Raw genomic sequence first — 23,572 nt, forward strand, 5'->3', positions numbered from 1 at the left:
ACTACACAACCACACATGCAAGCTCAGAGATGGACAAAAAATGTTGCGTGTGTGTGTGTGTAGCATGAGCAATTAATGACACTAAGTTTTTTTTACAGAACCAATACCTACTTTTTTATCATGACTTATAAAATCCACTGAGACAGAATCTAATCAGTGTCAATGTAAAGATTTGTTTGTTCTTAACAGCTTGCCTGTTTACATTTATTTAGCATCTTTACAGCTCCAGATTTATGAACGTTTGAAAAGTGAGGACAACTTGATTTTATCAAAAAGGTCTGGATGCAATCATTGGAAGTTACAAGTACAAACCACCAGAGCTCCACTACAGTGAGTTAAAGTAGTGAATAATGTAAAGGTAAAAGAACCAGAGCTGGGATATTTGAAAATGTTCAGGAGAATGTTTGAGGTTTAAGGGAAAGAAGGAATTCAACATTCTATGGAACATCAAGAGTGAATGCCAACTGTGGAGGTCTCTGCATGAAAATATGTTACATTAATGTAGAAGAAAAAACATAGTAAGTGCATCTGGGTCATGGTTTTAGTTCTGATTATTATTTTTTTTTTTTTAAAAGAAAAAAGCCCAAGCACAGAAAACCGTGCAAATTTTCAATTAGCAGTTATGTGATTAAGCACAGGACTCTCAAATGTCATTCAATAAAAGCTTGCAAGGCACACATTCTACAAGAAATAAAACCTATTAACAGTACTAGCATAGTGTGCATCCCACAGCAGTTTATTTTGTACAAAGGCAAAAGGCACTGTACAAGATGTTACAAGACAGTCAACTGTGACCACCAGGGACCACAGCTTGCAGAAACGTTCATTCAGGACCCCAGAACTCAATTCATGACCACCTTAACTGGGTCTATTTCTCTCCTCTGCTACTGGAGAGCTTCTTCAGCCCCGTCTTATTGTGCTTCTTGGCAAAACGCATGTTCCGAAGAAACTTGGGATCAACCTAAAATACATAAAAGAATAAAAAAAAATCACATCTTTTAAGGGGAGAGAAGCATTGTAAGTGGACATACTCTTCACAAACAAAACCCAAGGCTCATTTAAATGAATGACAAATAATTAGGAAAGCCCACAAAAATAATCATCCAGGACTACCTTAGCTACAAGATTAATTTTTCAGTTTTGATTTTATTTGAACATGCAATGCAGTAGCAGTGTTAAAGGCAGCCATCAGTGATTCAAACAATTCTAGCAAAAGGGGAAAATATAAAATGTATACATTTTCTCAGATCTTTTCATTACAGGACAGGTTACTCAAAAACTTGTTTTATCAACACTTCTTTATTCAGCACACGTAAAATTAGTTAAACTCAGCATCTTACTTTTACTGTTGTTTCCTACTCCCATTACCCTTAAATCATTACCTTTAGAAATATAGCTCCCACAAATACCTGCCTTCTACAGTCCCTGTACAGTGAATATCCTTCTGACACTATCTTTACAGGCTTGCTGTTCTCAACCTAACTGAAGATGCTCTCTAAAGCCCAAGCCACACATCTTTAACTCATTACATCCAAGTGACACCAACAGGTGCATCTGCAGTTAAAATGATTTTTACGTTTGACTGAAATTTTACTTAAGACTCTAAACTTGTGTATTTGGAGCAAGATAATGTGCTTTGGGGGACTGTTAGTGGTTTACCTCTGAACCACTTGTTCTCATTTTCTTACAATTTACCAACTCATCCAGCCTCCATGTCACTCTTCTGCCTTCTCAGTCTCATCTTGACTATGGACCAATCTCTGGCCTTTGTGGCAGTACCTTCCACTGTGCACAAAAATTAAGTAATGAACAGTCTTTGGGTGTCAGGCCAGCTCCTAGTCTGTCTCAGCTGCTGGTGGGAAAGTCTGCTGTAGTCATTTGTTGCTCCTCAAACCGTCTCCCAGTCCACTTGGTGCAGTTTTTTTCATCCACCGAGAGCCCTACATTTGTCAGTGTGAGGGGAAGCAGTAGTGCACCCGATACAAATCTTTCAGTAATATGTGTTTCAGCATAATACAGTTTAACAATACCCAAATGGCATTTACTGGAGAAGTAAGGGATGTTTAAGCTGCAACATTTCCTATCCCTCAGTCCCACGTAGCTCCAGTTTAGTACTTTTGAAATATGTTACTCCTCTCCCATAGAGATATTCCAGAACAGGACCGAAGACAACTCCAATTCATTGCTGGCATGCCTGCTTCTATTTTATTTTTTCTTGCCTCTTTTCTAGTACATCTTTCTTTACACTTTAATGAAACACAAAGCATCAACAAAAGAATGGTTGGAAACACTTGCATAAATACTTGAACATCCATACAAAAACAAACAAACCTCATACAGACCACACAAAAAAATACAAACTACACCAAATCCCAGAAATCCTAAACCACATACCCAGCATCGCATAAACCAGTGGTACAACTCTACATTTAACCACGGTGCACTTGCTTTTGACCACCAGCTCCTCCTACCTCACATATCTAGCACACCATAACCACAATGCCTCCTAAATTACAGTTCATACACGGTGCTAAAGTAGCACAATCAAAGAGTCTGTCTCTGCCAGTAAAGCTAATTAAAGGAAATCCAATGCTATTACAGCACAAACAAATGAATTATAGTCTGAACTGTTTGATGAAAGCCAGGACTCTCAATATACTCATCTCACTAAACTTGCTTCTTCCTTGCCAAACATGCTACTAAAATCATGTCCAGCCAACTGTTCTTGTTCTGTCTGCTTTATCTGCCAATCTCATTTGCCAGTTACTTCCTAAATCCAAAACAGCCAAGTGATTTTGCCACCAGATGGGAATGCACTAACCACATTTTTGGCAATTTCTTTACCCATTTACTAGACAAGCTGTAGCTCAGACGCAAGTTACCTTATTGTTTTTCCAACCACCCTCATTAAAAACTGCCTTATATCTTTCCTATGCTTTCCTAAATTATGCACACGCGTTTGACCTTAGTATCTCTTCAGAATACTGCTAAGTCATTCATAAAATCAGTCACATATAAGATAGAAATGCAAGGGTTAAAATTTCAGAGAAATGCCAATTTAAAAAAAATCCAAAAGGGTGAGCCAAATGCACTAATCATTATTGATCTGGCAGCAACCAAACACTTCATTTTGATGAAAAGACTATATCAAATATGAATTTTACATTTACTTTCAAGATGCTCCATAAAGCAATAAAAAATAAAACCGGTCTCACCCAGTCTTGCTGCGTTACTTTCAGTCCTCTGCTGGCATTGGTCAAGGTTCTTTGTGCCAATGAAATGGCATGCATGTTCTTACTGTGCAAATTAGCACTTATATTTTTGACATATTTGTTCCATCACTCTGCTCACCGACTGTGAATTTACCACACACCCTCACTATCATTCAGCCAAGGCTTTTCTGCACCCACCAATCCTAATCTTTCTCATTCCTAATCTGCCCGACTTCCCTTCCTAGCTACATCCACACAAACCATATTCTCCCACATCACTTTTTCAACTAATCAATGTATCACAATAAACAGAGCTGTAACACTACCATAACATCACTCTGCCCCATCTCCTCAATTTATTACTTCAAACTTGATATCCAAATTCTACAAAACTTTAAAAAACAAAAAACCCTCAATAACCCGTACCCCTTCAACATACACCCCAATTTACGACCAACCACTGTGAACTCCACCACTAACCTAAAACCAAATACATCTTCCTCAGATCCCAAAACACCCTCAGTGTAAATTTTCCACCTGAACATCTGAAGTACCGCAATAAAACAACCAAACTGCACGCACAGATAGTACATCAGGAGAATATTAGGCTATCACATAAACTTGACTAAAGCCCCATTTTAAATATGAAGAAATACTACCATCCAGTTACCACACACTAAGGGTAGATGGGAAAAACAAAAATGCAGGTGGTGTAGCCATCTTATATAAATACTCTGCAACTTACCCTTTCTACTCTCCTCACTGCAATCTGTAATACTGTTGAAATCATTAGTGCTTTACGGATGCTAACTCTTCCAGGAAAACCTTATCCATAATGGGAACTTAACCCCCCCCCCCCACCAAGGGAAGTAACATCAGCTCCACCGAAGAATTTCTATTATGGGTCACCTCTAACATTCTAGAAGAAATGTAAATTTTAGGAGATTTCAGAGGCAGACTGACTGTAAACTGTGATATCCTCAAAATGCCACACCCAACTAATTACCTCTGCCACTCACTACATAACTACCACCAGAGGTTCAATAATTGACTGGATACTCGCCTCCTTCCCTAAAATATTCTTTTATAGCTATCTAATGCTCTAAATGATCACGTTCCTACCTTTGTCATCACAACTCAAAACTACACCACTTTAATGAAGTGAGCAATCTCTCCCACTTCCAAAAAAGAAAATTTACCCAGAACCTACAACTTTGTAGTTGGCAACAACTAAACTATCTTCCCTCAGATGATGCTGTTACGGAATCCTCCAGAACGTTCCTTAACATGCTAGCCAGCTTAGTCTCCGCAGAACACACATAAAAACCCACATGTGTAAAACCCTGATGAGAACCACAAAACATCTAATGAAACTCCAGAAACAAGGCCTGAAATTCCCAGATCAAAAACAAACTACAAATATTTTGACAACTTAGAAATCACCCTAAATACAAATCAAAACAGAAAGAAAAAAAAAAAAAAAAAAACCCTAACCTATAGTCCAAAAAAAAATCTTCAAAACCCAAAGGCATTCTGGTCAACTGTTAAAATCCTCAAACCAAGCCATGCCACCCAACTTGAACCCACAGTGCCCCACATTCGCATTTCCATAAACTCAGTCAATTCCTAAACAGCACACCCCTTCCTCCCAAACACCTGTTTCCACCTCAACCATTCAAAAACTTCTCAAACTTAAAACCCACCCCTCTATCACCAATCTTCCCACCGAATACATAAAAAAGGTGGCTGCCAAGGCTATAGTCTACTCAGTTTCCATACTCCTAAACCGCTCTAACAGAAGCGCATGTCCCAACGCTATGGAAAAAAAAGTTGATCCTACCAATACATAAAAGGAAGCTTCTAGGAATCATTTCAGTAAATATGACTGGCCAGAAGGGTATTCTGACCCTTAAAATTTCTTGCCCATAGTACTCCAAACTAAAAGTACAAGGTTTACATTTGATTATACAGTACTCAAAATTAAATTATAAGGTTTACATTTGATTATCACCCCCCTCCTTTCTGAATGGTAAGATGCCTTCTTTTAAGAAAAAAACTGCTTTAGTAGCCATGACAATTGCTTTTTCTGATATGAGCACTACAGCCAAACAGCATGATATTTTATAGGTTCATAGTAGATTACTAGGCCATCGACCCAGAGATCATTTTAAGCCTAGCCGTTTCAACCCAATGTTAATACCGTAGAGTTACTAGTTATAGCCACTAAACAGTGGGTGGTTCCACTGTAAAAGATGCGGATAGGATGAAAGCCATGACAAACGCACAGCAGATTTGGTTATACTCTGAATGAGCTTTTGATAGGATCAAAACCATGGCAAGTAATTGGTGGAGTTTTACTGTATTTTAATATTATGACCAGGTTCTGCGGAACAGACTTCCAATCTACTTGAAATAAATTTCATACCTTTGCAAATTCAAGCGCAGCTTAGGATCTATGAATGGGAAACCATATTTATTCCAGGACTGTCCCCTGTACTACTAATGGACAGAGGCAGCTCCTCAATGCTTTATCCCATGCATGGGTCCAATCTATATCAAAAGGGAGAGTGGATAGGCTTAAAATGGCTTACAAGAGCAGCTAGCCTAGTACTTGGCTAAGGACCTATCAGAATGAGCTTCTGATAGAATAAAAACAATGGCATGCAATTGGCGAATTTGGTTTTACTCTACTTGAATACTGGGGATAAATGATCAATTAGGTTCATTTAGGCCATTTCAAGTCTGTTCTAGGTAAATTAACCACTATCTGGAATGTTTTAAAGCATATTTTGTGCTTGCTAACTTCTGAAAATAAAGTCACCGTACTAGAATCTAGCATGGACACTCGCTAACAATGTCAAACAAAAAGAGCTAAACCATTACTGATTTTTACTAAACTTTACTTCTCCAAGTTATAAGTCTTAAAAAAAAAAAAAAAAAAAAAAAAAAAAAAAGTGAGCACTTCAATCTTGAAACAAGATTCATTCTACTGAACAATTCACCCATTATTAAACCTATGACACTGATCATTACTAAATAATCCGATTTTAGTACTATAAAGATGGATCTTAGGAACCAGATTTGAAAACTGTTTCATTTACATTCCCTCCTCCTACAAAAACTCTCAACTCTAGGATTTATGAAGCCTCTACAGCATAGTTTAACAGCTATCTTGCCAATAGATCACAGATCATAAAATGGCACAAAGACATCTCCCCTTTCCTTCCCATCTCCAAAGGCACCACAAGAACCACTTTTAGCCCCACTCTAAGATCTTCATTAATCACTTCCTAGATTTCTCTAATTCAGCTACAATAATTCAAGTACACCTCCAAATCAACTACAATAAAATTCAGTAAACCTCCAAATCAGCTACAATAATTCAGTACACAGATACTCCATCTTCACATGCACTGCCCAAAACCTTAACCTGCAACAACTCGTCCACTGAAGCCTGGCCAACGTGACTCAACTTCTTCTTAGCAACCACCCCCCAAAAGCAAACATTCTTTACCCCCAAGACACCGCTTAGCCCAGAAACCCTCCTTTGATATTCTCTTGGCAAACAATTGAAACTGTCTGACATACTAAGCTGCTTGATATCTATACGGACAATAGCTTAAAATTTGACTACCACATCCAACATGCAGTAAAGAAAACTCACCAGATATTGGATTCTCTATATAGTCAAAAATTCACTCACTGAAAATGCTCTGCACCTGTACCCTGCTAGCCCTAACACTTATCTATTCAGCCCCTATTTTCACCAACTAACAAGTGTTTCAACCCCTCTAAGCTCATACAATGCTATCACAAAAGTAGAAAAGTTTCCTGTAAATCACCCACAAAGAAATCACTGCCTAGCAGTCATAGTAGAAAAATGGTTCAAACAACCAAACTTATTTACTCTCAACTATTCAAAACCTCATCTATAAATCTCCAAACTGTCCATCTCTGTCAACTCTAATCCACCCACTCAAATCAAATGGCGCCTTTCGCTCAACCCAAATGCTGCTCCTCATCACTTAAATCCAACAATACAGGTGGCAACAGACTATTTTCAAAGTATTTCACAGCATGGAGCACCATACTTTTCTCTAAAATAGCTTGTTTAAAATACCCGAAATGTTCTAATAGCTCGTTTAAAATACCCGAAATGTTCTAATGTCAAATTTGCAGAAGTTCTGGTTCTGCCCTTGCATTAATCCTGGATAAATACCCCTAGACTAAGCCATAATTCCACACTTTTCCTGCCCTTCAACTACTTCCCCACTTCCCTCTCTCACAACCTTCTCTACACTCTTACCCACTCACCATAACTGAGTACTAAGTCCACAGTTATCCCACTCACTTCAGCATTCGTACATTCAGCTATAGAATCTTTTCTCCTGCATATCCTCCTCAATCATTTCTAGTACTTATTTGATCATTCTTTGGTCAACTATACCAGCTGCTGACAATCATACAAAACCATAAAAGGATGCTGCTGTTCTGCAACCGTATGTCACTTTAGGTCTTTATTAGCAAACTGCTTACTGAAGTATACAATCTACAGGCCCACTGAAGTGCGAGTCTGTATACATACACAGTGCTACACAGGCCCACTGAAGTGTAATCCTGTATACAAACAATGCTACAGGCCCACAAAAGTGTAAGTCTGTATACATGGTACAGTGCTACAGGCCCACTGAAGTGCAAGTCTGTATACTGAAATTATGCTCACCATCTTCTTTTCCTCAAAACGATGTGTATCTGAGATTTATTGGACCATCTGCAATGACTTCATTACTATGCAGACTTTTCAAAACATTATCAAATTAGTTTTCTATCCACTGTATAAACTTTTACAAGATGTCTTTATTCACTAATCTATGTATACACTTGTAAAATGCTATTTTTCTACACTACATATAAATCTTTATCCCATATATATCATTTGGAGCTTTTCTCCAAGCTTCAGCTGAAAAGGGGACTCTGCCAAGTCAGACTTTCTTGGCCAGCAAATGCAATAAATACAATGAAAACAGACAAAGGTATCAGTCTATGGAGCTAACATCTTCAACAGAAGCAATTATGTATTATACAGAGCAGTTCACAATGCACGACTCAGAAAACTTTAGTGAGCTTGTCTACAATGCCTTGGCCAGGTCGAGGTAAGCTGTGTACACAGTCTTAACTTCATCCAATGCTTTGGTGACCCACTCAAAAAGTCTACCAGATTTAATACGCACTTTCTATAACAAAGCTAAACACTGATGGGTCCCCATTGTCTGCAGGTTACCCATGTCCTCATTTACCATATCCATGAGGATTCTTTCCATGGCCTTATATAGAAGGCTGGTAAAACTTATGGGCCTATAGTTACCCATATTAGTGGTTGATCTCCTTTGTGCAGAGAAATGGCTGTAGCAATCTTCCATTCCTCGGACACAAAACCGGACTAAGCTCCATCTGAAATGCGATTTCAAGTGGATACAGAGGTCACGTTCTGGCCCATCGATGGTGCTTTTTGGCCTTGGAAAATACAGTGGATATAGTAAAAAAAAAAAAAAAAAAGTGTATACACCCCTGTTAAAATGCCAGTTTTTGTGACCACAATAAATAATTTCAAAACTTTTCCCACCTTTAATGTGACATACAACCTGTACAATTCAATTGAAAAACAAATATGTAAGGGGAAAAATATAAAAAATAAAAAACGTACAATAAGCTGTTCGCATAAGTGTGCACACCCGTAAACTAATACTTGGTTGAAGCACCTTTTGACGTAATTACAACATTCAGTCTTCCTGGGTAAGAGTTTATCAGCATGGCATATCTTGTCTTGGCAATACTTTCCCACTCTTCCTTGCAAAAGCACTCCAAATCTGTCAGATTGTGAGGGCATCTCTTGTGCACAGCCCTCTTCAGGTCACCCCACATATTTTCTATTGGATTTAAGTCTGTGCTCTGACTGGGCCATTCCAAAACTTAAATTTTCTCCTGGTGAAGCCATTCTTTTGTTGATTTGGATATATGCTTGGGGTCATTGCAGTACTGAAAGATGAAATTCCTCTTAATCTTCAGCTTTCTAGCAGACACCTGAAGTTTTTGGGCCAAAAGTGACTATTTGGAACGGTTCATAATTCCCTCCACTGACTAAAGCCCCAATTCCTGCTGAAGAAAATCAATCCCAAAGCATGATGGGGATGGTGATCTTTTAGTGATGCGAACATTTTTTGCGCCAAACGTACCTTTTGGAATTGTGGCCAAAAAGTTAAACCGTCTCCCAAAAGCATGTGGGAAAGTGTATTATGATCTGATGAGATCAATGTATTGTTTTGCAAATTTTAGCTGGGCCTGGATGATTTTCTGTGTAAGAAAAGGCTTCCGTCTTGCAACCCTACCCCACAGTCCAACATATGGAGAACACGGGAGATTGTTGTCACGTGTAGTACACAACCAGCACTTGCCAGAAATTCCTGCAGCTCCTTCAGTGTTGCTGAAGGTCTCTTGGCAGCCTCCCTGACCTGTTTTCGTTTAGTCTTTTCATCAATTTTGGAGAGATTTACAGTTCTTTGCAATGTCACTGTTGTCCCATATTTTCTCCACTTTTTGATGACTGTCTTCACTGTGTTCCATGGCATATCCAATGCTGTGGAAATTTTTTGTACCCGATTGCTTTCAACAATGAGATCCCTTTGATGCTTAGTAAGCTCTCTGCGAACCATGGCTTTTGCTGAAGCAGGCAACTGAGTAAAACTAGGAAAGCTGAACTTTATTTGGGGTTAATCAGAGTCTCTAATTGACGGCAGGTGTGTACCTCAAGAAGACAATAATTAAAAAAAAAAAAAAAAAGGTGTTTCAAAGTATTACTTTAAGGGTGTACACACTTATGCAACCAGCTTATGGTACGTTTTTTATTTTTTATATTTTTCTCCCAACAGATTTGTTTTTCAATTAAATTGTACAGGTTATAGGTCACATAAAATGTGGGAAAAAAGTTCTGAAATTATTTACCGTGGTCTCTTTTTTTATATCACAAAAACCTGGCATTTTACAGGGGTGTGTACACTTTTTATATTCACTGTACACTGATGACCTGTTCCCTAGTAATGGCTGGAGGGGTTGTTGTCCTTTGAACCATCAAGGGAGGGGATGGAATTTGAGCTGAATCTGTCAGCCAAATAGTTGGCAATGGCTTCCAGTTCAGTGTGGGTGATGCCACTTACAGTAAGCTCTGTACACTGTTGTGTACTTCCCCCTGAGGTTACAGTCATAGCTATAGAAAGCTTTGTGGTTGCATTTTTCTTGAGAAGTTGTTTTTTCTTCAAATTTAGCCTTTAAGTATTAAACAAACCGCTTACCTTCCTGTTTAGATTGGTCAGGGGACTTTTAGTTACATACAGCTCTGGTCTGCTTATGTTTGGCCACTTTTTTTCCCCTTTTGTTGTATAACCAAATGATACCGTGATTCCACCAGGGTGGCTTGTCGTCTTTTTTTTCTTCCAAAAACATCTTTATTGAATCACCACTTGTAACACTGGCAAATGTACACTTATACAAAAGTAATCAAACTGTATTAAATTAACATTAAACAAAACAAACATTATACTTCGCATATACTGCTATATATATATATATATATATATATATATATATATATATATATATAAATTATCTATGCAAATCTCTAGATTTAAGAACCGGTTTTAAAGAAACCTTCCTATCAGAGAGAAACTTGCACATCCAGTACAGTTCCCTTTCCACTGTAGATTTCACCAAATCACCACCTCTGGGACCCATAACTGCATCAATAACTTTAAACAATATGTGATGGACCCAACTCATATACATGTTTAGCAAGAGCATTGGTTAAATAAGCTCGTCTCATGGTATATTTATGCTCACGAATCCACTCAGAGCATTCTGTTGGACTTGCCAACATAAAAACTATCACATGCCACAAATGTAACTAAACAGATAATATTTAGAGTCTTACAACTAGCAGACATCTTAAATACAAATCTCTGCTTTGAGATAGGATGTATAAATTCATTTGAAGCATCAACAGAGAAATAATGTCTACAGGATCCACATGGACGAGTGCCATTATCTCTATGAGCAAATTCATGAGCATAAATATGCCATGAGATGAGCTGATTTAACAAATGCTCTTGCTAAACATGTATACAAGTCTGGTCCATCACATTTTTTTGTCCATCACATTTTTTTATGTTTAAAGTTAGAGACAATTAATAAGGGTCCCAGAGGTGGTGATTTGGTGAATTTTACAGACGAAAGGGAATTACACTGGATTTGCAAGTTTCTCCGATAGGAAGGTTTCTTTAAAACCGGTTCTTAGATCTAGGGATTTGCATAGATAATTTATAATGGTTGTGGATTGGTTAATGTGCATTTTAAATTTCTGAGTAAACGCCTGAATATTTCAGTCTGAAGAACTACGAGTTTGAAAGTGCTTACTGTGCTTTTTTGCTGCAAATAAAGTTGTTTTAAGCCGTGGTTGTAGAACTTTTCGTTCTCTACTGTTCATTTACTGAAAGGCGTCAAACAAAAAAATACTCCCCAATACCCACCCACAACCGGTTAACAACAACGCACAACTATGTACACCTTCAAAATTTGAAGCTTTATCTTCTTAATAAATACAAAAGTTCTAAACTGATAACCACACAGACAGACTAGGATTAACCAAAAAGAAAGGATAATCATGCCAAGACGCACTGTACAATCTGTGCTTTTAGTACGTGCCGTCTGGTTCCATCTTATTTTTATAGCTCTCCAGATGAGAAAACACTAATGCTTGCAGTAAAACACTTTCTCCAAGCCATTTCTCTATCAGACTGCCTCCTGGGGACATGCGAACCACACACAAAACTGCTAAGCATACATTGTTTACCAGGAAAAAAAAAGCAGCCTTAAAATATTCAATATTCTTTTTCACTTACTTGCTTTCTGTTAAAACTTGTTACTGGATAAAGCCAAGGGCCTTGACCCAGTCACTCCCCTATGCAAACATGAGAAAAAGCACACCAATTTTTGTGATGTTCTCTTAACCAGACCCACCGTCTACATTTCTTAAAACTGAAGAAAAAGAGAAGGGAGAAAGAAAAAAGCACCTGTTTATATTGGTATCACCATTACATTTAAAAACGACTGAAAAAAATTACTTTAGCTTGTAAAGAAAACCATGCACCATTATAGTATCATTAAGAAAAAAAATGTTTACATACAGTTAACTTTCTCACTCCTCTCCCAAGTATTTTTCTGAATATTGACAAGAAGTAGGGCATAAACTTGTAGGGGATTCTAAACCACAGCAAAGGCCATGAAAATCCAATATTTCCAAATCCTCTTGTTCTACCATGTTCTCCCAAGTATTTTTCTGAATATTGACAAGAAGTAGGGCATAAACTTGTAGGGGATTCTAAACCATAGCAAAGGCCATGAAAATCCAATATTTCCAAATCCTCTTGTTCTACCATGTTTCGCAAGTACAATTCTTGCTTCATAATCTCACATTTGTCAGTTTCCAAGTTACTGATTTTATTCTCCGGACATTAACAACATGATGAAGGGCATATGCGTTAAGGTCCCCTACAAGTTTAACAAAGTCCAAGGAAGTCCAATATTTTCAGATGTTCTTGTTCTGTCATGTTATGTTTCACAAAAATAATAATTTTATCACCCCACATTTGTCAATTTCCACATTACAGGCTTTACTCCTGTTAATCACCATCTCCCAAAACCTGTCTATTTCCAACATATTCTCGATTCTTAGTCTATTCTGATTTTCTTCCTTCTCTCGGACATTTTCCGTTGATACAGTGGAAAAGATTTTATGAGCCAAGTCTCTCTGTAGTACTCACCACCAGGAAACGCAGCAGAACCTACTTCTGTTTCACAGCTCATCCTTTGTTGGATAAACACTTGTATTTTCTCCTTGGCATGTACTTCATCAAAAAAATGATTTTGTCCCTCCAGGGAAAAATATTTTGAAGACGGCTGGGTACAGCAGTTTAAATCTCACACCTGCTTCTCGACATGCCCTAAATAATGGAATACATTTCTTCTTCTTCTGCCCGAGTAGTCACTCTCCATAAACACTCTGCTGTCTTCCACTTTTAGTACTTTGTCCTTCTACCACAGTTTTGTCAGAATAAACTCCTGCCGATAACATGACGTCTTTACTATTAATGGCCTAGGTTGTTTTCTAGTGACCAGATTTGGAGCATACACACAATGTGCCCTTTCAATTAACAATTCCAGTTGCTGAATACCAGTCCAGTTGCTTATTGGTGATTTCACAAAATTAATACAGCCTGTTCCTTCCAGCTTCTCATGTAGAGCAGAAAATCTCAGATCTTCCCTACGTACTCTGTCATGTAATTCTGTTTTTTGAAAACATCTCTTGTGCAGACTCATTCATCCCGTCTTTTCTTCATTTCAACCTTGGAGTTTTGCAATTCTGTCACATTATCTGAATATCTGTTGGAAGCGTCAGACATTTTTTCCAGCTTTTTATTGTTTGTGCTGACATACTCCATCTGTGTTTTGTTTATTTTAACAAGGTCTTAGAAGTGAGTCTGTCTTATTCTTTGGAACGGCTCACTCTACAACAATATGTTTGTACAGAGATTTTGTAAATACCCCGGTGTACGCTATGGTGTCTGTACACAGATTTTGTAAATAGCTCAGCGTACGCTATGGTGTTTCCTGGGTTTGGGGGTTACTTAGAATTTAGCCCTGGAATAGTTCCTAAAGGTTTTTGGTTTCACTAGTCTGCCCTTGTTTGAGAGTCCAAGGTCAAGGACACTTGTACACGTGGTAGGAGACTGGACCAACTGTTCCAAGATGTTGGTATTTGAGTGGGAGTAGGATTCCCAAAATATACAGGGGTAATCAAGATTCCCTATGAATATTGTATTGGGTTGAATGGCGAGGGACTCAAACACTGAAATACGTAGTATGGGTTTCCAGGGACATGGAGGGGGACCCAACGGTTGCAAGGATATTCAATACAACTTTTACAAGAAAGGCAGCACTGTAGCATACTGTGGTGGGACATACAAACCCTAAACTACATCCAGTAACAAACGTCATCTATGGGGGAGGGAGGCTGCCAGAAAACTTCATTATCACCAGTACACAGAACTAGAAAAAAAAAAAACAGGAGATATCCTAAATAAGTTTAAAACACAATACTAAACTAAGCTACAGGAGTCCAACTACCCTCCATCTGTGAAGGATGGAAATGTTTTCTGGACCTCTCAGACTCATCCATATCTATTCAGATGCTGCAACAACATCCAAATATTACATCCATATTAAGCAGAGAGCAGATCTCTCCCCAACTGAATATGCAATATTGCTAAATGGTGTTCAGCTGTCCACATTTACTATCCCTGTGATTGAGCATAGCTTGGATTAAACCAGACTCCTATTTTAGCTCAAGTGCCCTCATAAAAATGTATACACCAAGTAAACCACACCACAATTCTTTAGCATATTTAAGTCAGTACATGAATTACATTACTAGCATGGATACAAACAGTTGCTCTGCCATGCATTAAGAACAATACAGCTCAAGCCAAATGACATGGGGCAGATGTGAAGAGATTTACATAATTTTCCTGAAAATTCTTTGTGGCAATTTCAGCATTAATTTTCTGATGACACTACATACAACTAACATCAGTAACCAAAAGCAATACAACTAACATAATGCAAGTTACACACTTTACTAACTGCAAAGAATGAACATACTACTAACCAACCACATTTCTATAATTCTCAAAATAAAATGTTCACGTGCAAAACACAAAGCAGTACTGGCTTGGAAACGAGTGAAAAATCAAACTACAAAAGGCATTACCCAAACATGCTCCTGATTACTAACTCAGAAAAATCACACCCAGTCAGAAATGGAATATTTATAAAACAACCACTGCACTCCTCCTCCCTATCTGAACAAATCTCAGTAGAGACGAACACCACAATGTGGAAAACATGCTCAGACACGATGCCAGAGCAAAGGCCAGCAAAGGACGTACAAGCAACAGATCTTTAACAAAGTGACAAGCCATTCCTTCCTCATGCTGTTTTTGATTAAGAAAGTGTTTGCTACTAAGAGGACCCCCTGGAAAAACCCATCTTTCTGGTAATCAAGTTATGGGACTTAATTTGGGAGCAGAACTCCTTAAACCTATTCATAGTTACTCCACCTCACTAAACACGAGTCAAGTTAAAAATGTCCATTACATGACAAAATAAAGAAGTGCTCTGCTAAATGGACTGTACTTACACCTTTCAAAGATTCGTATCGATAAGATTTTGGTTTCTTGATACCATTTCTGTGCCATTTACGAGCTGCAAGACAAATGGAGAATAGTTAATTTCTTTAAAACAAATGTGTTTACTTCAACTTGCTGCAAACCAGTACTTACATTGATTGTGTGTTGTGTGATTCTTGGACTTTGCCATTTTCACTCAAGTTCTATTAAAAAAATAAATAAAAAAGTAAAATTGATAAAATGGCACAAATGATCATAACACAAACACCACTACTGACAATTTTCACGGAAAACTCTCATGCACCATACAGCAACTTGGCAACAGAAAAAAATGCAGATGTTCAAATGGTACCGTCCTGCATTTTTGTGGAACAGCCTAAGAATTACTGAAGAGATGCAGACAGAAAACCATTAGGTTTATTATCTTTTCAAAAAAAAGTTAGGTACTCACCATAATGTTCCATGTTTGCAGTCCATCTTGCCCTTCATTCTTACATATGGGATCGACTCGGCCTATTTACAAGCTGGAAGTCTTCTAGTTGGCTTGTGGCTAGGTAGGTATCCTATGGTGCACCAGTGCAATCCCCAGATTTTGTTTGCTGCTAACTGAGAGAAAAATAACAAATATACAGAAAGAAGCCAATACTAAAAGGTTTCCAGAGAAGAATGAAAACAAAATTTTTCTGTCTCCAGGTACTTCTAGGATGGGAGTAGCAGGGGGGGGTTCTTAAGAATAAAGGGCAAGATGGACTACAAATACAGAACGTTAAGGTGAGTACCTAACTTTGTAGTCCTGTCTCCCTAGCACATTATTCATGGGCGGCTCAAGGAAAAACACTCCTGAGTACCGTTGAACCAAAGGATGCTCTACCCCTGGAGGTAGAATCCAATTTATAATGAGTAATAAATGTGAGGGGTAGCCCAAGTTGCTGATGCACAAATATCAAGGGGGACCCTGGCTTGAAAGGCTGCAGAGGTAGACAGATCTCGTAGGAATGAGCCCTGATTTTGACAGGTAAAGGTCTACCCTCAAGAGGTGTAAACGTAAGCTAGAGCGCTAGAAATCCAATTTGAGAGGGTCACTTTGGAAACCGATAAACCTGACCTGGATTCGGAGAAGGAACTAAATAATTGATCTGATTTCCTGAATTCCTTAGTCCGGTGCAAATAAAAACATAATTGTCTATGGACATCCAACTGATGAAAACTGTATTCTGCTGTGTTGGAATGATTTGGGAAGAACAACGGAAGTTCTATGGATTGATTCAAAGTGGAATGGGAACAGACCTTGGGGACAAAGGAAGGATTAGTACGGAGAGAGACTCTGCCTTTGTAAAACCCCCTTACCTGATTTTTCACAGACAATGCTTGTAACTCTGACACCCGTCTGGCCGATGTGATAGCCACCAAAAACAAGTCTTCCAAGACAGACATTTCAAAGGGGATGAATGAGAGGGCTCAAAGGGTGGAGATGTCAATTTGGATAACACAAAATTTAAATCCCATGAAGCAACAGGTTCTTGAAATAGGGGTCTTAAAGTGGCACCTTTAAGGAAGGTTTTGCACAGCCTATGTGACACCCGATTAGAATCTTGTATGCCTAGATGAAAATTAGAAATCGCTGCCAATTGAACCCAGATAGTGGCAGCCGCAGATCCCTGGTGGAAAAGCTCAGACAGGAACTCCAAAACCACCAGAATGGAGGCAGTATAAGGGTCAAAATTCTTTATCAGCCCAGACAATTTCCTCCATTTACTGGAATATAGTCTCCTAGTGGAGGGTTTGAGAGGAGGTAAAGATATGAGTTGGAGGGTGAGAAGTCGTGAAGCCTGGCTAGGGATGGAACTGGAGCAGCCAAGCTGTCAGGTTGAGGGTGTGTAAGGGCAGGATGAAGCGAGCCAGACATGTGGGTCAAGAGATCTGGCACTGGGTCCAGAATCCAAGGAAAGTCTAGAAAAGGCCCGAGAAAGGGGAACCAAACCGGACGAGGCCAGTAAAAAGCAATGAGGATCAGTTTGCTTCCCAGCTGTTTCGCTTTCTGAATAACCTTGGGTATGACAGGAAAGGGAGGGAAAGCATAAAGGAGACCAAGGGGCCAATCGTGAACAAGTGCATCTCTCTGTGACTCCCCCGGAGGGGGGGGATAAGGGAGAAATAGCTGCTGCATTTGGCACTGATCGGGCTGGCAAAGAGATAGCAGCAAGGCTGTCCCCACCTGTGGAAAATCTGCTCCACTATTTCCTGTTTCAAAGACCACTCGTGAGGCATCAAGATTGCCCGGCTGAGCTTGTCGGCTATCACGCTGGTTGCCCCAGGAATGCGTGTTGCCACCAGAAAAAGCTGGGAAAATATTGCCCATTTCCAAACTCAAATGGCCTCCCGACAGAGTGGATGTGATCGGGTTCTGCCTTGTTTGTTGATATACCGTACTACCGACATGTTGTCTGTATTGCAATTGTCTCCAGAGGCAGAAGGTCATGAAGTGCTTGCAACGACAGGAGCACCGCCCTCATCCATAGAACGTTGATATGCAGATGAGCCTCGTAATCTTGCCATGTGCCTTGGACAGTCCTGCCTAGATAATGCCCCCCCCCCAACCTGTGAGGCATCCGTGGTCACAGTGGCAACGGGTTGGCGAGGAAGAAATTAAGTGCCCGTGGTTAACTGGTTGGGTAGAGTTCACCAAATGAGGTCCTTCTTGCAAGAGTCTGTCAGCAGTACATGATGAGATAATGGTAGGTGCTGAAAGGACCATTGGGATGACAGCAGCCACTGAAGAACCCTTGTGTAGTCTGGCTAGCGGCACTAGTAATATGGTGGAAGCCATGGTCCCTAGAAGCTGCAGAATAGTCTTGGCCTTGACTTTTCGTAGTGGGAGAAGACGTTGAATTTGAAGAAACGGATTCGGTGCTCTTTCTACAGGAAGACAAGACAACATGTCTACTGTTTCTATCTCTGCACCTATAAAAATTACAGATTGAGAGGGCAATAAGGCAGATTTTTCCCAATTTATAGAAATCCCCAACTGGGCACAAAGCTGAATGGTAGCATCCATGGTCTATAGAAGTAGATGCCTGGTGGGGGCAGTCAACAGCTAGTCGTCCAGATAAGGAAACACCTGAAATCCTCGACGTCTCAGGTGAGCTGTCACTACTGCCATACACGAACACCCTGGGGGCTGTGGCGAGACCAAAGGGCAGAGCACGAAACTGGTAATGACTGGCTCCCAATCAGAAGTGTAGGTGACTCCTCAACGCCCTGTCCATTTTTATGTGGTAGTAAGCGTCTTTGAGAACTACTGAGCACATCCAATTGTCTTTCCCCAAAAACGGGAGTATAGACTGCAGTGTCACCATCCGGAACTTGTCCTTTACTGATTCGTTCAATCTGCTGAGGTCCAAGATGGGCCTCCAGTCCCCTGTACGTTTTGGCACCAAAAAGAATCTGGAGTAAGTTCCGGATCCTATTTGGTCTGCTGGGACGGTCTGGATGACTCTCTATGCCAGCAACTTGTTGACCTCCACAATTGCCTGATCCCGGTGATTGGGTGGAACATCCAGGATCCTATTGGTAACAAAAGGTGGAAGAGAAAAGGGTATGACATAACATCTGGTAGTAATAATTTGTAACCATTTGTCTTGAGTGATATTTAGCCAGGCTACTGGATACAAAGAAATGCGACCCCCGACAGGCCCCAGAGAAGGACAGTCGGGCCTCACATCAGGAGCGCTGGTAAGGCCGGCCCCGAAATGAATTGTGGCCTCCCTGGTTGTGCAGTCCGCCCCCGCCTCTAGGGCGACATCTAACATTTCCTCCTCTTCCTCTGGAGAAGCCACCCTGTGCATCTTGGAAAAACCTCTGGGACTTCTTGAACCACATTTTACCGCCCCTCCGACTCTTAGAGTATGGTTTAGAGCAGACAGTAAAACATACTCCCACGGCAGACCGTGCTTTTCCTTCTTGTTTGTACCGGGTGAGTGTGTCCTTTACCTTGGGTCCAAACAATGAAGAACTGAAGGGGGCGTTGGTAAAGGTAAAACTGAACGGTTCTGCAAAATTACACAAACGCATCCAGGAATGACGCCTTAGGGAAATTCATGAACCAGCTGCTCTACTCGCTCCATCGGCTGCATACGAGATAAGCCGCATGGACGAGTTGACAACAGAGTTCAAGGTGGACAACTGGGTAGACACCATGTCAGGGACTCCCTCAGTACATCTCCTAACTCCTTAAGAAGATCTCTCTGAAGCATCAGAAGTGTGTAAGGTAGTTCAGAGATCTAAGAGTAAATACCACTGAAGAGAAGATACACTTCCCATATCTGTCCATCATTCGAGACTCCTTATTCGGCGGTTAAACAGAAGATGTTTCCGTTGGCTCCTCCTTAGTGGCCATCACCATGGCATCTACTGGAACACCTTTAGACAAAAATTCCTTTTCTTTGGGTGCAGAAAGAAACTTATTTGGTCTCCCGGGGACTGGCTCCACGGCATCAGGAGTATCCCACATCTTCCGACTAACTAGCTCCATCAGTTCGAAGGGCGGAGAAACCCAAGAGGCTAAAGGTTGAGACATGAAAGCCTTCAGGGTACACTGACTCCTCATCAGAGGGGGTGACAGTGTGCCAGCTGCACTTCCGTTTAAGGATTTCCAGGATGTCTATGAAGGAGACATCAGAGGACGACTTGGGGGACCCTTCTGACTCTTCGAGGTCAGTGTCCGAGGTAAAAGACTCATCCTGGGAGTCCACATGCTTCCTCTTACATGTTTTCTTCCATGGGGGCTCCTCGGAAGGATATTCCGGGGAGGTCTCGGAAGAGCGGGGGCCACCGGCCGTTGGCTCCTGAGGCTGTGGGTCTCTGCTGTCCAGGGAGGGAGTAGGAGCAGACACAGAAGTCGGTGCCCTGGGAGGGGGGAAAGAGTGTCGGTACCCCTGGTAGGAGTTTATGATCCAGACAGCACACTCATCTCAAATGCCAACCTCTCCGGCTCTGAAGAGACAGAGGATGCCATCAGCTCCGAGATGGACATAGGATCCGAGCTCACCCTCGCCGATGCGCCAAGAGGGAGGCTCGAAACCGAAGAGGTTTGGTTCCAGGCGTCCCAGTCAGGGCCGACCAGGGAGCTTTAGCTCCTGGACCCCACGGACAGCACAGAGTGTCGGAGCGGAACCTGGCTCCGAAACAACCACAGGGGGAGCTGGAACCAAGGGTTCCACCAGCGGTACTAAACACTATGGCTCAGAAAGACCAGCAAGGCTCGGAGGAGGAATCACCGAAGGGGTAGCAGACTCAAGTGGTCCCAGAACAGACTGGGTCGGAGCCAACAACAATTGCGGTAAGGCAGACTTCAAAAGTCTCAGCAATACCCTCTCCACATCATCTTCCGATAAACATCTGGAAGACCTGGGAGGACAGAGTAGGAGAACAGGATCTCTACAATATTGGTGACTTCAATGTATGGGAGACCGGTAAAGGCTCCAAAGACCGGCTCCGTTGAAAACTCTCTGTGGTTGGCTCCGAGCTACTTGGCGCCAACCCTGCAATCACAGTAGTACAACCCTCAAAATTGGCTCCAAGCTCTGTGGGGCAGATGAGACAGTAAATTTGTCAGGCTTAGTAATTTTAAGAAGCGGCTCCGAGACACCAGCCGGTGCCGGGGAGGGCCTCTTAGAGGTCTTTCCTTTTTAGATCCCGGAGATATAGGAGAGGGGGATAAGCTAGCCAGATCTTCCTCAAAAGGTTTTAAGAGACCTTTTAGAATGAGTAAAAAAACAAAACGCCAAACCACGGACAGAAACGAGCTGGACACCAAGAATGTTTTGGCGCTTTCATTTGATTTAATAATGTTCAAACTTCATCAGAAACATTCTAAATCTCACCACCCTTTTTAAAAGCCAGATGGCTTATGGTCCTTGCTTTATTTAGACATCCTCACAGAAGATTAACTCACACACACAATGAAAGAAAGAAAGAAAGAAGGGAGGACTAGGTCTTCTAAGTTAAAGGAGCCTAGCCCCACAGGAACATTGAGAGACACCACGAGGACTAGGTCCTCTAACTTAAATGGGCCTAGCCCAGGCAGGAAGAAAGGGGAACTAGGTCCTCTAACTAAAAACAGACCTAGGGGTACAGAAACAATTAGAGAGACTCGCACACACCCAAAACAGGAATAAAGTCTAAATTGTGGAAATTACTAACAAGGTGAACAGAACCTCATTCTGTTTGCAACACCAATAACAAGAAATATTAGCAAGCGGAAAAAACACAAAAGGTTATGACTTATAACTATTTAACAAACACACACAGCCTGAGTGCAAAAGGTGCCTACGATTACTAATATCCAATTATGAAACAAATACATCAACAAGAGAAAACTGGCACACAGGATACCCAGTACTACAAGGCCAACTGTACTTAAAGAAATTGCACACAAATGGCACACTAGTAACGCTAAGTATACTAACAGCAAAAAAATACACTAAAACTATACAATGCTATTAAAGGTAAAACAGAAGAAGAATTATCCAAAAATTTTGAACAAATATGAAAGACTTAGCCACAGCCAAGAAGCAGCACATCCGAACTCGTCGATGTGGCAAACGAGAACTGGGGGTGGACTACGGGATACCTACCTAGCCATGAGCCGATTAGAAGACTTCCAGCTTGTAAATAGGCCAAGTCAGAGTCGAGGATCGGCTCCGATCCATTGTGTAAGAATGAAGGCGAGATAGGACTACAGAACATCTAATTTTAGCAAACTAATCTGAATAAGAAACCTTTATTTAACAAAAAAAAAAAAAACATCTGGAAAGTAATTTGGATCTGTAAAAAAAAATCTGTGGCTGCAGGACTTGAGTAATAATGCCTTATCAGTAGGTATGTTGGATTCAGAGAATTTTTACAGGCTTCAAAGCTACTCTCATACTCCCATAATGCCAATAAGTTCCAAAAACCAAGTTCTTGCCAGCCAAGTCTGACAACTATCCAGAACGTGCAATGATTGCTGTAGCTGCATAAGATTATCTCAGATACGGCATCATAGTATGTACCTAAAACTTCTGTATTAGATTTCAAAAAGAAAAAAAGCTCCACCACCACCCCCAATGAGTGGAGGTACAATGAAAAACTACAAAGACCACTGCAATGCTGAAGACCTTGATACATCACATTCAATATGCATTACACTGTGAAGGCCTGGAGGAAGACGACCGTGGGTACCATGAAGGCATCTAACTTGGGCATTACAGAAGTAATGACTACCTGGTAGAATGTGCATCAGTTCTATTATACTTAGGATAAGTACCCAACTTAAGCATTACAAAAGCAGACTACCCTGGGAGAATGTGCATCAGTTCTATTATACTTAGGATAAGTACCCAACTTAAGCATTACAAAAGCAGACTACCCTGGTAGAATGTGCATCAGTTCTATTATACTTAGGATAAGTACCCAACTTAAGCATTACAAAAGCAGACTACCCTGGGAGAATGTGCATCAGTTCTATTATACTTAGGATAAGTACCCAACTTAAGCATTACAAAAGCAGACTACCCTGGGAGAATGTGCATCAGTTCTATTATACTTAGGATAAGTACCCAACTTAAGCATTACAAAGCAGACTACCCTGGGAGAATGTGCATCAGTTCTATTATACTTAGGATAAGTACCCAACTTAAGCATTGCAAAAGCAGACTACCCTGGGAGAATGTGCATCAGTTCTATTATACTTAGGATAAGTACCCAACTTAAGCATTACAAAAGCAGACTACCCTGGGAGAATGTGCATCAGTTCTATTATACTTAGGATAAGTACCCAACTTAAGCATTACAAAAGCAGACTACCCTGGTAGAATGTGCATCAGTTCTATTATACTTAGGATAAGTACCCAACTTAAGCATTACAAAAGCAGACTACCCTGGGAGAATGTGCATCAGTTCTATTATACTTAGGATAAGTACCCAACTTAAGCATTACAAAAGCAGACTACCCTGGTAGAATGTGCATCAGTTCTATTATACTTAGGATAAGTACCCAACTTAAGCATTGCAAAAGCAGACTACCCT

General features: G+C 40.5%; 1 protein-coding gene across 4 annotated transcripts in view; it reads right to left on the reverse strand.

Moving 5' to 3' along the window:
• Nucleotides 1-715: 715 nt before the first annotated feature.
• The window catches only part of RPL29 (ribosomal protein L29), a 44,408-nt gene continuing 21,551 nt past the window's right edge, over nt 716-23,572 (reverse strand). For 2 of the 4 annotated variants that reach the window (XM_044078859.1, XM_044078860.1), the window contains 3 exons: nt 15,659-15,708; nt 15,517-15,581; nt 716-961 (listed from right to left, as the gene is read on the reverse strand). In XM_044078859.1, coding sequence (XP_043934794.1) covers nt 869-961; nt 15,517-15,581; nt 15,659-15,695 — 195 coding nt within the window. In that variant the 5' untranslated portion in view covers nt 15,696-15,708 and the 3' untranslated portion in view covers nt 716-868. Of the gene's footprint in view, nt 962-15,516; nt 15,582-15,658; nt 15,709-20,874; nt 20,878-21,810; nt 21,823-23,572 lie in introns of those variants that run through there. The other 2 variants (XM_044078862.1, XM_044078861.1) reach the window with 2 other exon arrangements.

The sequence above is a fragment of the Protopterus annectens genome, chromosome 7.part1 (genome assembly GCF_019279795.1).
Source record: "Protopterus annectens isolate FY-2018-M chromosome 7.part1, PAN1.0, whole genome shotgun sequence".
Lineage (NCBI taxonomy): Eukaryota > Metazoa > Chordata > Ceratodontiformes > Protopteridae > Protopterus > Protopterus annectens.